The 14,615-nt window shown below is 34.1% G+C and overlaps 1 protein-coding gene across 1 annotated transcript in view; it reads right to left on the reverse strand.

Moving 5' to 3' along the window:
• The window catches only part of LOC150032252 (dol-P-Man:Man(7)GlcNAc(2)-PP-Dol alpha-1,6-mannosyltransferase-like), a 13,582-nt gene extending 3,890 nt beyond the window's left edge, over positions 1–9,692 (reverse strand). The window contains exons 1-8 of the mRNA XM_090308456.1: positions 9,513–9,692; positions 9,324–9,365; positions 9,162–9,207; positions 8,959–9,045; positions 8,402–8,457; positions 4,874–5,094; positions 4,418–4,468; positions 4,246–4,325 (exon numbers count right to left, since the gene is read on the reverse strand). Of these exons, the coding sequence (XP_090164582.1) occupies positions 4,246–4,325; positions 4,418–4,468; positions 4,874–5,094; positions 8,402–8,457; positions 8,959–9,045; positions 9,162–9,207; positions 9,324–9,365; positions 9,513–9,635 (706 nt within the window). The 5' untranslated portion in view covers positions 9,636–9,692. The remainder of the gene's footprint in view (positions 1–4,245; positions 4,326–4,417; positions 4,469–4,873; positions 5,095–8,401; positions 8,458–8,958; positions 9,046–9,161; positions 9,208–9,323; positions 9,366–9,512) is intronic.
• Between the last annotated feature and the right edge of the window lie 4,923 nt (positions 9,693–14,615).

Below are 14,615 nucleotides of genomic sequence, written 5' to 3' on the forward strand. Positions count from 1 at the left end.
TGCGGGAAGGGATCATCTTTCTCTTTTTAAGGGTTTAACTTTACAAAATGTGTTGCATGTCCCTACAATATCTTGATTTACTATCTATTAGTAAGATAACTAGAGATCTGAACTGTTAAGTTGCTTTCTCACCTGATGATGTTTTCTTTCAGGACTTGAGCTCGAAGACGACAATTGACACTGCCCGGCACGATAAGGGAGGACTCTATTTCCTTAATGATGATGCTTCCTCTAGGAATAGTTATAGGACTAGTTTGTTATCTTCTTGTTTTTCGACTTTTGTAAAAGATTATATGTTATGGCACTTTCATCTTGGTCACCAAATTTTCAATATATGAAGTATTTATTTCCCCATTTATTTCATAATGTTGATATCCCCTCTTTGTCTTGTGACGTGTGTATTCGTGCAAAACAACATCAGGTCGCCTTTCCATCTCAACCCTACTAACCTTCCCAGCCATTTACTCTTATCCATAGTGATGTTAGTGATGTTTGAGGTCCCTCAAACATCACTACTTCTTCCAGGAAACGTTATTGATGATCACACTCGTCTTACATGGGTGTTTCTTCTCACTGATAAATCGGAAGTACCATTGATATTCCAAGAATTTTATACTACAGTGGAGACTCAGTTTAACACTAAAATTGTCATCCTTCGTAGTGATAATGGTCGTGAGTTCTTTAACAACTCCCTTCATGAGTTTCTGACTTCTAAAGGAATTGTCCATCAAAGCTCCCATGCTTATACCCCTCAACAGAATGGGGTGGCTGAACGGAAAATCGTCACCTTATGGAGGTTGCACGGTCTCTCATGCTGTCTACTTCTTTCCTTTCTTACTTATGAGAAGACGTTCTAACTGCAGCCCATCTTATCAATCGGATGTCTTTCCGTGTTCTCCAATTCCAAACCCCTCTTGAATACTTTATAGAGTCATACCCAGCAATGCATCTTATTCCTGATGTTCCTCTTTGGGTGTTTGAATGCATTGCCTTTGTCCATAGTCATGGTTCTAATTGCATTAAATTTACCCCTCGTGTTCAGAAATCTGTCTTTGTTGGGTATCCTCTTCACCAACGAGGTTATAAGTGTTTCCATCCATGTTCACTTAAGTACTTTGTTTCTATGGATGTAACGTTCCTTGAGGATAAACCTTTCTCCCCTATTAGTCATCTTCAGGGGGGAGAATACTAGTGAAGAGACTAACTGGTCCACATCTTCGATTCGTACTGATCTTCTTCCCAAACCTATGTTGGGTACAAATGATACCTACCTACCTACTAAACAAGTCTCATGGATAATGTACTATAGGAAGAATCTCATAAAGGAAATAATGTTACCTGTTGCTCCATAGGCTCCGGTCTATGAATCGAAACTAGCACTAGCTCAAGGTACTCCTATTCCTGATAATACCGATGTATGTGCTGAGGGTGATATGTGTAGTATGGTTGAGAGTGACTAAACTGATATGATAGTTTCAAAGAATGACAGAGTTGCAGGCAGTGATGAGTCATTAGGAGAAACACAGGAGGGTGAAGCTTTGCCTCAGGTAACTGAGGGTGACCACCGTCCTCTTACTGATGAGAAGTCAGGTAAAACAGGGAGTTACGATGCCTCTCTTGATATGCCCATTGCTTTGAGAAAGGGCACCGAGTTCTACACTAAGTATCTCATGTATAGCTTTCTGTCTTATAGTAATTTGTCTTCTGAGTTTAGGGTATTCACTACTAACCTGGATACAATAACAATACCAAGCAACATACATATGGCCAAGAAAGTTCCCGAATGGAAGGCTGCGATCATGGAAGAAATGAGGACTTTTGAAAAAAAATAATATGTGGGATCGTGTGGCTCTTCCTAAAGGGCATAAAACTGTTGGGTGCAAATGGGTGTTCACTATAAAGTATAAGTCTGATAGAACCCTTGACAGATACAAGGCCAGATTGGTAGCTAAGGGTTTACACAGACATATGGGACTACTCAGAAACTTTCTCTCCTGTAGCAAAGCTAAATACAATTCGAGTCCTACTTTCTGTGGCAGTTAACAAAGACTAGCCTCTCCATCAACTTGATGTAAGAAATGCTTCTCTGAATGGTGAATTAGAAGAAGAGGTTTGTATGAGTCCTAGTTTTGAAGCTCAATTTGACCATCAAGTTCGTAAACTCAAGAAGTTTTTGTATGGTTTGAAACAGTATCTGAGAGCTTGGTTTGATAGGCTTACTACCTTTGTTAAGTCCCAAGGTTTTAATCAGGGGCACTCTGATCACATCTTGTTCACAAAAAGATCAGAATCAGGGTGTTGTTTTAATTGTGTATTGATAACTTGTAGAAATACAAGTTATTGTATCTCTTTCATTTAAAAGAATAAGAAAAAGGTATGAAATTATGACACTTGTACCAAAGAATTCATACAAAAATCGAAGTATGTGATCATACAATTTCAGCATATTATATATCTGAATTACGGGCTGATATTGCTATCTTTATGCAGAAAACTCGCTAGCGCGACTAGGCAAACATATGATCGCATAACTAGCTATGGCGATGAAGCATGACATGGGCGGTGGAAGTCAAATCACAGATTGAGTTGGTGGCCGACAAGAGAACTTTGTTGAAGATTCAATGAACTTTTGACGCATTGCAGACAGTGCATCAGGGTATGGAATTTAATGCGCCCCATCAGCACAATCATGAGTAAGAGAAAAGAAAAAACATCATCAGACGCCTATAAATACCCATGCAACCACCATGCAGAAGAGATATATATAGAGACGAGAGAAATTCTAAGAAGAAAACTATGCTAAAAAACCTTCCCATTCAGCCATAGAAATACCTTAGCGAGAATTTAGGATTCCTGTGGAAGAAGAAGAGGGATACCATTGTTCGAAAATCTGAGTGAAGCAGTCGCTAGTAGAGCCGGAGGGAGCAAGACATTGCACACCACGACTTGATTCTCTATCCCTTTCTTTCTCTTAAAGTGTGTTTGCATTGTAATTTTGACTTTGACAAATTCAAACTTTATAATATGAATACATATTCATTCTATCCTTTGTTTATCTTATCCATCACTATCATGCGTAACTAAATTGTCTAATGGGTTAAGAAGTATGTAGCGAACACTACTAAGCAACAAGAGAATCATGTGATCAACTTCTTTTATGTATGCTTATATGTGTTACTTGAATAAATTGAAAGATTGTTCTAAGTAAATTTAATCTGAGTTTGAAAGAATTTAGATTTGGAACTCATAAAACAAGAGAAGATGTTCCTTAGAAATAAGTATATCTTTTGCACATTGCACTCATCACATGCATCTTAGAGATAAGATAATGTGGCCAGATACATTGAGAAGTGATGATCGTAATATTGAGTGCATCGCTTGAACGCATAATCCATTTAGCTGCTTAGGAAGTGTTAGTGAAAATTCAACCCTATCATCGCATATCTATCACCAACAACCATAATCCACCCTGTTTCACTTGGGCACAATTTTCATCGCATAGAGTTTAGAATTAGAATAACATCTCCAATCAACCCCTTGTTTGAACATTTTGATTTGCATTAAGATCGTATTTTTAGTTTCACCGCACATTTACAAGTAATCCCTGAGTTCGACCCTGGACTTACCAGGACTCTTGGTTGAATTTGCACTTGGGTTCTACCAGATAAAACAAGGCGTTATAACCTTATAGATCTTACTCATTTCATCGCATGTTACGAACGCATCATGTATGTAGATGATATTGTTTTATCAGGAGATGATGTTGCTAAGATTATTAGACTTAAAAAAAATGGTTGACGAATTTGAGATTAAGGACCTTGGAAGTCTAAGGTACTTCCTTGGAATGGAGGTAGCGAGATCAAGAGAAGGGATTTCTGTCTCTCAATGGAAATACACCCTTGACTTGTTAAAAGAAACAGGTATGACTGAATGTAGGCCTATCGACACCCCTGTGGAATTCAATGCTAAGCTGGGAGATTCTGTTGATAAAGAAAGATATCAACGTCTAATGGGAAAAATTGATTTACTTATGTCACACTAGACCAGATATATCCTATGTTGTCAGTATGGTTAGTCAGTTTATGCAGGCACCCTACGAGGGTCATATGGAAGCTATGAATCGGATTCTGAGATACTTGAAAACAACTCCAGGTAAAAGTTTTATGTTCAGGAAAACTGATAAAAAATGCATTGAGGCTTACACCGATCTGATTGGGTAAGATCTGTTATAGACAGAAAATCTACCTCTGGGTACTATACGTTTGTGTGGGGTAATCTTGTTACTTGGAGAAGTAAGAAGTAAGGTGTTGTTGCTAGAAGTAGTGCTGAAGCAGAATACAGAGCTATGAGTCGGGAATATGTGAAGAAATCAGGTTGAAGAAAATTTTGTCTGATCTTCACCTAGACCATGATCTACCTATGAAGCTCTATTGTGATAACAAAGCGGCTATAAGCATAGCCAATAATCCTGTGCAGCATGATAGAACAAAACATGTGGAGATCGATAGACACTTTATCAAAGAAAAACTGGATAGTGGCAGTATTTGTATTTCTTACCTCCCTTCTAGTCAACAAGTTGCTGATATTCTCACCAAAGGATTACTTAGGCAAAGTTTTGATTCTTGTGTTAGCAAGTTGGGTTCAATTGACATCTACGTCCCAACTTGAGGGGGAATGTTAAAAATAAGGGGTTGTTATGTGTTTAGCCCCAAGGGCATTTTAGTCCTTTTACTTTGCCCTAATTTTTTCCATTTTTGTATTAGGACTTTCTAGAGCCTATTTACATCTCTGTCATCTTGTATGTATGTAAGTTGAGAATAATAAAAAGCGTCTTTCGATCGTGGTTTTTTCTCCCTAAAATAGGGTTTTCCACGGAAAATCTTGTGTTTTCTTCTTCCATTTTTTAATAAAAACTCTGCATAGATTGAAGTGAGAAAAATGAATAAACGATAAACTAAAAAGCTTGGAGAAACAACCTGCACAAAGAGCTAAGATATTAGGAAGAGGCCGGGTAGCATAGAACAGCATATGAAACTGGATTGCGGTGAGTATTATATAAAAAGCTTCCACTTGATGTCCAAATTTGTTCTGAATCTGTTCAAACAATCAGCAACTTAGAATAGAATAGAACATCAAAGTCAAATATCAAATGGAAATATCAGTACATGTATTAAAATTTGAAATTTATGATCATTTTCAATAATAAGCAGATTCCACAGCATACAACGCCTATAGTGAAAATATCTTCTAAGCTGATTCAGAAATGAAAGCTACCACGTGTAGTCCCTCTCTTTCTCTCTTCAATATATATGTATATATAGAAGAAAAAGTTGACTGTGATTGGAAAAAAACGAAAGAATACATAGACATATAAAAAAGAAAAACCCACAAAAGATGAAAACTAATAAATAACACTGCACTACACATTATTAGAATGAAAGCTACTATGTGACCCACTGACACTATGCTTAATTAGGTTTTTTTTTTAAAAAAAAATGGAAACGAAACTGAAAAGAGCAATAGCTCAATTACAATGAGACAAAATATGAAAAAAAAGCAAACAAGAACTGAAAATTGAAAACTGAGGATCAGTAGGTGCACCCGGACATCTCAACTATGTTAACACCCCCATAGCACACTCAACATTTCCAATATGAGATACCATAATTCAGAGATTACGAACAAACTAAATACTTGTCTTGATTACATAGATAATAAAAATGCATTCCAATTAAGACAAATATCGTGGATAGAATAATCTTCAAAATACTTGGATTGTGAACTCCAAGTAGAAGCTAGTAGTTGGGTTGATCCCCATCTGTATGGCCAATCTATAAATTTATCATGAAAAACTCTCTGGTTATGTTCAAACCAAAGCTTTAACAACATTTGCCCATAATATCTAAACTCTATAGGCAAGAGAAGGGCCAACCAACAAATGAAGAATGTAGTCCTTAACTGAATTCCCAAAAACCCATTGCACACTGAAGCAAGAAAATAATTTCCACCAACAATTACTTGAGAAGGAACAATTAAAAAAAACAGGTGCTGCATTTCTTCCCCATTAGCTAAGCAAAGAGGACATATTGAGGGTGAAATAAGTTTGTTCTGTAGCTTGTGTTGCATTGTGGATGAGCAATTGAGGGAACCATATAGAAGAATCCACACCAAAATATTAATTCTTTTAGGACTTTAATTTCCAAAGAGCTTTATAACATGCTTTATCAATTGGAGAAGAAGCAATCTAATATTTTGACAAAGATTTAACCGTGTACCTTCCTGGCATCCAAAGACCACAATCTGCAATCCTGTAAATGTGAAATTTTGCTACCCTCAATCTTGCTTAGCAGTTGTTGAACTTCAATGATCTCCTCTTCCTTTAGTTGCCTTCGAAGTGAGAGGTTCCAAGAAACAATAATCGGGTCCCAATGATCATTGACACTGCCTTTTGGAGCAGAAGCTATTCGGAACAGCTTAGGAAAACAGTCTTTAAAATGTATTTCTGTACACCATAAATCTGTCCAAAAGAAAATATTCCTTCTATTGCCTAGCTTAAACTTAGCAAGGGATCCTAGTTCACTCCATGTTCTTGAGATGCTGATCCAAGGACTTCTCAAGCTTAAACCACATTTGCTTGATGTGTGCTAAAAATGTGGGTCAACTCCGTGAATACTTTTAACAACTTTGCACCATAAGAAGTCCTGTTCCTTTAGAAACCTCCAATTCCATTTAAACAACAGAGCTGTATTTCTGTTTTTCAGATTACCAATCCCAAGTCCTCCATCAATTAGAGATTTGGAAGCTAACTCTCATTTTACCAAATGATTCAGCTTGCTGCCTTTATGGCCTTCCCAAAAAAAATTACGTAAAATTCTCTCTAATTCATAAATCACCAAGCAAGGCATTAGAAATAAGGACATGTAGTAAGTCGGAAGATTGGCCAAAACCACATTACATAGAGTTAAACGACCTCTTCTGGACAAGTTATACCTTTTCCATCTATCGAGTTTACGATGGATCTTATCAATAATAGGCTGCCAAAAAGAGTGTTGTTTCGAGTATCCACCAAGAGGTAGGCCGAGATAAGTGAAAGGCAACCTGCCGGCTTTACAATTTAGCCTATTAGAAGTAGAGATCAAAAAATCCTCATCAATATTAACTCCATAAAGTGCTGACTTCTCCCAATTAGTTTGCTGTCCGGAACACCATTCAAATAAACCTATTGTTTAAATAAGAATATCTAACGTGGCTTCGTCATACTTGCAAAAGAGAAGAGTATCATCCACGAATTGCAAAATTGACAAGTGCACCTTGTCTTTGCCAACTCAAAACCCTTCATACAGTCCACTGTCACGGGCTCCACTATGCTTAATTAGGTATCTTTAAGAAATGATTTTGTCATACCTAAATTGGCTGTCAGAATTTCTACCACCCACGAAATGGTTTTTCTTCAATTAATTTCTTTAGTGAAATTAAATAAGTATGTTTCAAAGAGCTAGAAATAGAGATCTTGTTCCTTTCAGTAGAACGAGAGCAAAACCAAGCATTGGCACACGACCAAAGGAAGGCAGCTGATAGATGCATACACACAGATATTCCATATAAATGCTAAAAAGATGTATACAAAAATCATAAAGGAAAAGGAGATGCCAGACAGACTGATAATACTGAAAGGAAACTTGTTCTCAATTCTTGGTCCTTTCACACCTCCAATTTGATCCAAATATTTAAGATTTCAAGTTAGTTTTGTTGACATCACATACTCTTGCTAGCTTAAATACTTAACTAATATTAAATGCTGAGGAACTTGTTGAGGACCTGGCTTAGCTCAAACCCACCAGATTTTCCCAAGGGTAACAGCTACCAAGGTCGAACTTTCTTGATGATGCACAAAACCTAAGTAAACATATCAGTGAATGTCTTTTGCTTCCCACAGTATATGTTCATTTAATTGTTTTCCATATATTGTCAACCGAAGTTCTATCAAACATCATATACCAAAAACTAAATAGTCCATCGAAGAGTCACCTGTATTAAATTTCTTTTGTTTGTTGAAGTGCTTATCTGAAATGGATTGCAGCAATGTTTTATTTTCGATGTTTCAGAAACCATGGTTTCATACACACACACACACACACACTCCTCTCAACAATAGAAATAAATAGATTACTTGACTGCAGTTGAGCTCTAGATTTTTAGTATATTTACTAAGGAAAATTTGTTGATATGAACTAAGATGGTGCAAAAGTACCAGCATGTGATCCAATAATCAAAAGCTTCTATCGAAATTGTTCAAAATCATGTATTCAATTTAGCTTCAAGGACAAGATGACTAACCATACCCATAAAAAATATAAAATTGATGTTAGATAAGAGTTAGAGCAAACAAATGGTAGCCTACCTGAATACGGAAGAAACGTAACGTTGACAGTACAACACAGCCTAATACTATGCGAACTGCACAGAGAAAATTACAATACGTGAGTTCACTTACATAAAACACATAAAATACAAAATAAATAAATAATAAATAACAAAGAATATGCACACAAGGAACATAATTTGTGAGGTTGCTTCTACTAGTACACAGAAATACCATTTGGTGTACAGGATTCATCACCAACAAGCCTCTTAAAATCACATCAAATCAAGGAGTAGGAATCATGACCCTTTTTCTTTTTTTTTTTTTTTTTGGATAAGAAACCAAACTTATCAGAAATCAATAAGCAAATATTCAGTCATTTCATAAAAACAAATCTCTAACACAATTGAAGGGGAATAAGTCAAAAGAGCTTATTGATTTTTTCTGCACGTCACTCGAATCATGACCGAACTTATCAGAAGTAAATAAGCTTTTACCATTACAAAACAGCCCAGAGACAGATAACATGTGGAAGTTACATCAGTTTAAAAATGGAAAGCCTGTGTAAGCCCCTAAATCAAAAAGTGATTTGTTACCTGCTAAAAGCCCATATATTTTGGGCAAGTGCACCAAGTTTATGACCAGTACAAATGGAGATGCTAGCAATGATACAAAAAGTGCACCTATAAAACCAGAATTACTAAATAGGATCATGAAAAATATCAATGTACCAGATCACATAGTAAATGACAATGAATAAGAAACAGTCCACATATTAATAAGCTGAAATGAAGATTACCAATAAAAGTGCGAGGAACCACTCCGGGGAACTCCAAGTGATCATACTGAGGTTTTTAAAAAAGATACATAAAATTCAAATATTTCGTTAGAAACTCCAATATAAACCATTTCGAGCATGGTCTACCCAGAGAAAAAAAATGAAAAACTCTACACTCCTTACATTGTCGATATGCTGCCGATGATATAGAATATCGTGCATTGCCTGAAAATTACTACAATTATTAAGCTCCATCAATGTCCTTGATCATCATAACTGATTAAAACACTAAACTATGGATACGCTACATCAAATTATCATCATTCGGGATAAACATGAAGTGAAATTCTTGGTTGAGTGAAGTTAGTGAACCTGAACGTTGAAGCTCTCTTCAACTTTTGTGTAAGGCACCATAAAGGCATAAAATGCGACTATGGATCCCAAGAGCAGATCGTAGCGGAAGCGCTCGAGGAATTTTGAAGATTTGGGAGCCATTGTTGAAGGAGCTGAACTTCGTAAACTCGCAGAACAGAGGAATGTGTTAGGAAGAGAATTAGAAGACTTAGAAGGAAGAAGCTTGAGATTGTGGACTTACATGGGCTGGGCTTTTAGTTTCTAGCTGGGCCGAGCTTGTTATATACGATGGGCTTTCTTTCATTCCATTTTATTTAGGGGAATTGGAGTTTCTACTTAAAATGCCTTAAAATAGGCCTATATTACGCCACTTCATTTTTTTTATAAAAAAAATCTATTGGCAGCCCCCATCTAATATATATATATATATTATTCTTTTTCCCCAGGCATGTTCTCTCTCCCATGTTTGGTCTCTCTCAGGCATATATCCTTTCTCATTATGTTTTAAGGTCATTTCTTTCTCCTCCCTCTCTTTTCTCCTTTCGACAGTGTGAATTGTAGGCGGAAGACGGATAATGTGGGTAAGCAGAAGACGACACGAACGACATGGGATGAATCGACACGTGGACAAACTCGGAACGAACAAACGACGATGGCGAACTCGGAGTGAACAAACGGCGGTGGCGGACTCGGAGCTAACAAACAACGATGGCAGATCCAGAGCAGACGAACGACGACGATAGACTCGGAGTAGACAAACGATGGACCTGATTCAACTTTTAGTTTTATTTTTTCCTATTTTCTATATATATATAGTTTTTCTTTTTTTTTTCTTTTCTTTTTTAGCTTTTGTAGGAAATTTAATATATAATGTGATATATGTATTCGTTTATTTGATATAAGCGAGAGTTTTTTTTTAAAAAAAAATTATTTAGAATTCATGTATTATGATATATACAAATTTTGATTGTTGTGATTTATGACTACCTAAATTGTATATATGATATATATACTGTGATGTAAATGAAACGTGTGAAAATTTATATACCGTTATATATTTCATATATTGCTTTATACTGTGATTTATGTCAAGTATTGTCAATCTCTAATTTATAAAATGTAGTATATTTCATATATTGATTGAAATATTTCCAAATACCTAACAAAATGTTCTAAAGTATATTTAAAATAACCATGAATCCGTAAAAAAAAACTAATAAGTTAATACGTGAAAACCAACTTATATTGACATTGTTCCAAGGTATATTGACAATATTTCAAGGTATATTGACATACATATCAAAATGTCGGGAAATATATTACCGTCACAAGTGATTCCAAATAAACTATGGAATATATTATATTAAAACTAATAATACTCAAAACAAACAAGGGTATATATCACATAATATTAAAAATACAAAAAAAGTATCTATCACATAATATTAAAAATCAAAGAAGTCGTGAAATGGAAAATAAAATAATACATTTTCTCTCTTCAATTGAAAAAGAGAAAAAATATATTAAATTCATTTTCTCTCTCTATAATAAATGCATTTTCTCTCTCCATAATAAATACATTTTCTCTCTCTATCATTAAAATAGCTTCATATCAAATATAAATAAATGGAAAAAAATGGTATAATCGCCCAAAATTAACACTAAAATCCACCATTGAAAAATTTTAAATTTTAAGACATTTATGAAATATAGGACATTTTTAGGCCTTCTATGTAGAAACCCTTATTTATTTCTACTCTCAAATAAATCATAATTTAGCCTTTTAAAATTAAATTTTATTCAAATAGTTTAAATAATAACAATTTTCATATAAAAAAAAAAAGTGATATAGATCTATTTTCAAAAATTATAAAGAAAATATAGAGTAAAGTCGACCATAATTTAATTGTTATGACTAATTTTAAGATTTTTTTATAGAGACCAAAATAAAACTGAATCCAAAATATATGGATTGAAATGAAATTTTAACCTATAAAATTTCTATTACTTAATATTATTTTCAAATGATTAAATTATACAAAATATCAAAGTTTCATTTTTAACTTTAAACTTTTAAATTTGTCCGGAATATATTTTTGAACTTCGAAATTGTTCCAAAAAATATCTTTCATGTGGCAACTAATGTAGCAAAATTAGATGGCATACATGATGTTATTTACAACTATATAGAAGACACATCTGACAACTTGTGCGGACGGTGTTGGTAAGGACGTTGCAAAAACCCAGATTTCAAACTTCTTACCCGACATCATAGGATGTATCCCTCCTTTGAGATCTGTTTGGAAGTTGAATTCTAATATTTCTTAAAACCCTACCACTCATTTTGGGGATATGATGAGTGATTCGAAATCATATAGGTCGTGTTCATCGTGTGGGTCTTCGACACATTTCTAATTTTAGGGTGGTCAAAGTCCTTGAGGCTCAAGCGATGTGTGTTGATCTTGAACAGGCTTAGACAAGTAACTTCAACATATTATGGTTGAATCTAGCTACTCAGGGATGATCAAGTTACTTAATGGATATGATGTTGATTGGAGTCTCCTTTATTGATGAGATCAAGGTGATGACATAGATTCTGAGGGATATTTTTTTTCCCATGTTTGTCATTCTCGCAATGGCCTTGTGAGAAAAGTGTGAAACTCCTCTCGATTATTATTCTTGACTTAAAAGCGTGAATGAAATAAGCTTAATTTTCAAAAATAAAAATAAAAAAAATCAAATTATTACCAAATGAATCTTAAAAAATTAATAAAACAAGAATATTCACTATTTTGATGTAGAAATTTTACATGAAGTGAGATGAAGATTTGTTAGAATAAAAGATAAATCTGATTTTACATCTTAATATTATCGCAACAAGATTTTGATTTGTACCAAATGTCCTAAAAACAAGGAAAATCCACATAAAACTTATATGGTGTGTTTGGGACGAGAACTATTTTAATAATAGCTACCTCTTGTTACCGTAAATATTTTGTATCCTAATTGACTACAGTCAATACCATCTCAAAATTATTTGCTACCGTTTTTACTATTTTACATTCATAATTTTTTATTCAGTGCTACAGTATTCACTGTTTCTTTCTCAAACTAAAATAATTTATACTCAAACACAAATTATTATAATCCAACTATAATAATCAACTCTTTGTCTCAAACGTCCCTAAGTGGTACGCTCTTATGTATATATATATATTTAACTTTTGGATTATCCTTTTGTTTTCCGAGAAATAGAACTCAATGTAATTTTACATAAAATCAGAACAAAAAATAACCACGGCTATTTTCTTGATGCCAATTGTATGGAAAATAGAAAAAAAAAATTGAAAAAAATTAACCACGGGTCCTTTTTTAAAAAAAAAAAAAAAAAAAATTAAAAAACAATCTTTTAGGCATATATTTCAATATTTAAACCAATGAATACACATAAAATCTTAGAGTATCATTAGAAATATTGAAAAGATTCACCCAATTAATTAATACAAAGATTATACGAATATAATTGATGAAAAAATGCAAAACAACTTAAAATAATACAAAGAATATGAGATTTAAAACAATCTTAATGCAAAAAGTTACAAAACACCAAAATGGTTAATACAAAAAGTTACAAAATAAGACCTGAATTTTGTATACAGTACCATAAAACAGAACTTGTACGGTTGCACGATTTCAATCTCATATTATATGAATCAAAATTTTAATATTGTCTTAAGATTGTTATATGAATAATTTCACAAAAAATGTGAGAAAATACATAACCTTGTAAATGTGAAAGGATTATGAGCCCACCGACTTTACAATTTTACTAACTCTAGTGCGTGAGTTTCTCAAGTATTTGTTATTGTGGGTGTCCAGCCCACTTGTTGCACTAGTAAAGTTTTATTTTTTAAACTTGTGTTTTGTGAGCCCAATCTTGGGAATGTCCTAAAACTTGCAGTTCATAATTTTTTAAACATATTCTATTTTTTAATAAAAGTATTATTGAGATTTCATTTAATAAAGGTATTATTGAAATTGCATTTTGTTACAAAATCCAATAACCAAATCTATGACTATAGTATGAATATTTAAACTTTATGTAGAGACATAAAAGAGGATCAAGTTTTAGTATATAGCCAAAAAGGTCTATAAGTATATGGATGAGGTTGGGCACCTCATCCTAGGGACCCTATGGATGCGACCCACTTTGTATATTGATACAAACGATGTGATCAAAAAAACGTTCATATGGAGACATGCGAGTGGGGGCATCCTATGCAAAAAGATGTTTGCATAAAATCGGACTACAAAAATAGTCACTTTTCTTAATAACAATCGTTGACTATTAAAACTGACTATTTCAAATTAATGACCTAAGGTAACTCAATCTTAAATCTGAGCTAACTGTGAACTCTTGTTTATTCAAGATTATCCTTTGATCTGCATAGGTGAGAGTGGTTCAACATCACCGCTCAATAAGCCTCACATTTTAGGGATAAAACTGGAGATATTGTTGGAGACATAGTCTTGCAAGAAGAAATTCATTCCTACACGTCTTAGGGTTAGCAGATAGGTTGTTCCCTTAAGTACTGATTCTTGGCCTTGAGCAAAAAGGCCCCGCCCTCTCATGACAGAAAGGGATATGATTTATTAGTTCGACTATAAACCAATTATTCAATAGAGAACTAGTAGAGACTTAAAAGCAAGATGTATTAGAAGGATCCCAATGAAGGGTCCTTGAGCGGAAACAGTGGATCAACCCAAACCTTATTTTTACATAATTCAATTTTACAGAGAAAAAAATAATTATGCATTTAATTCAAACAATAGAACATGCAAATAATATGAAATTGCAGAAAAATAAATTTGAGTTTCAGAAACTCTTACCTTTGAAGATGTTTCTTCAATTCTTTGTGAAAAATTCATACGAATTGTAAGGCCAATTGGGCACCACCATAAGAATGACCTTGGTATTCTCTTGTGAGAATCTAGGAGGTGTGAGCTCTGGTGATTTTGGATTGAGAGAGAGGAAGAAAGATTGAAAGGAAGAAGGAAAGAAAATTTCTTCTCTGGGATCTTTTAATCATAGAACTATTATGTGTATTTTATTACAAGAAG

Source organism: Benincasa hispida, chromosome 12, assembly GCF_027475165.1.
Source record: "Benincasa hispida cultivar pf3 chromosome 12, pf3_genome.v1.1, whole genome shotgun sequence".
In the NCBI taxonomy this organism is placed as follows: domain Eukaryota; kingdom Viridiplantae; phylum Streptophyta; class Magnoliopsida; order Cucurbitales; family Cucurbitaceae; genus Benincasa; species Benincasa hispida.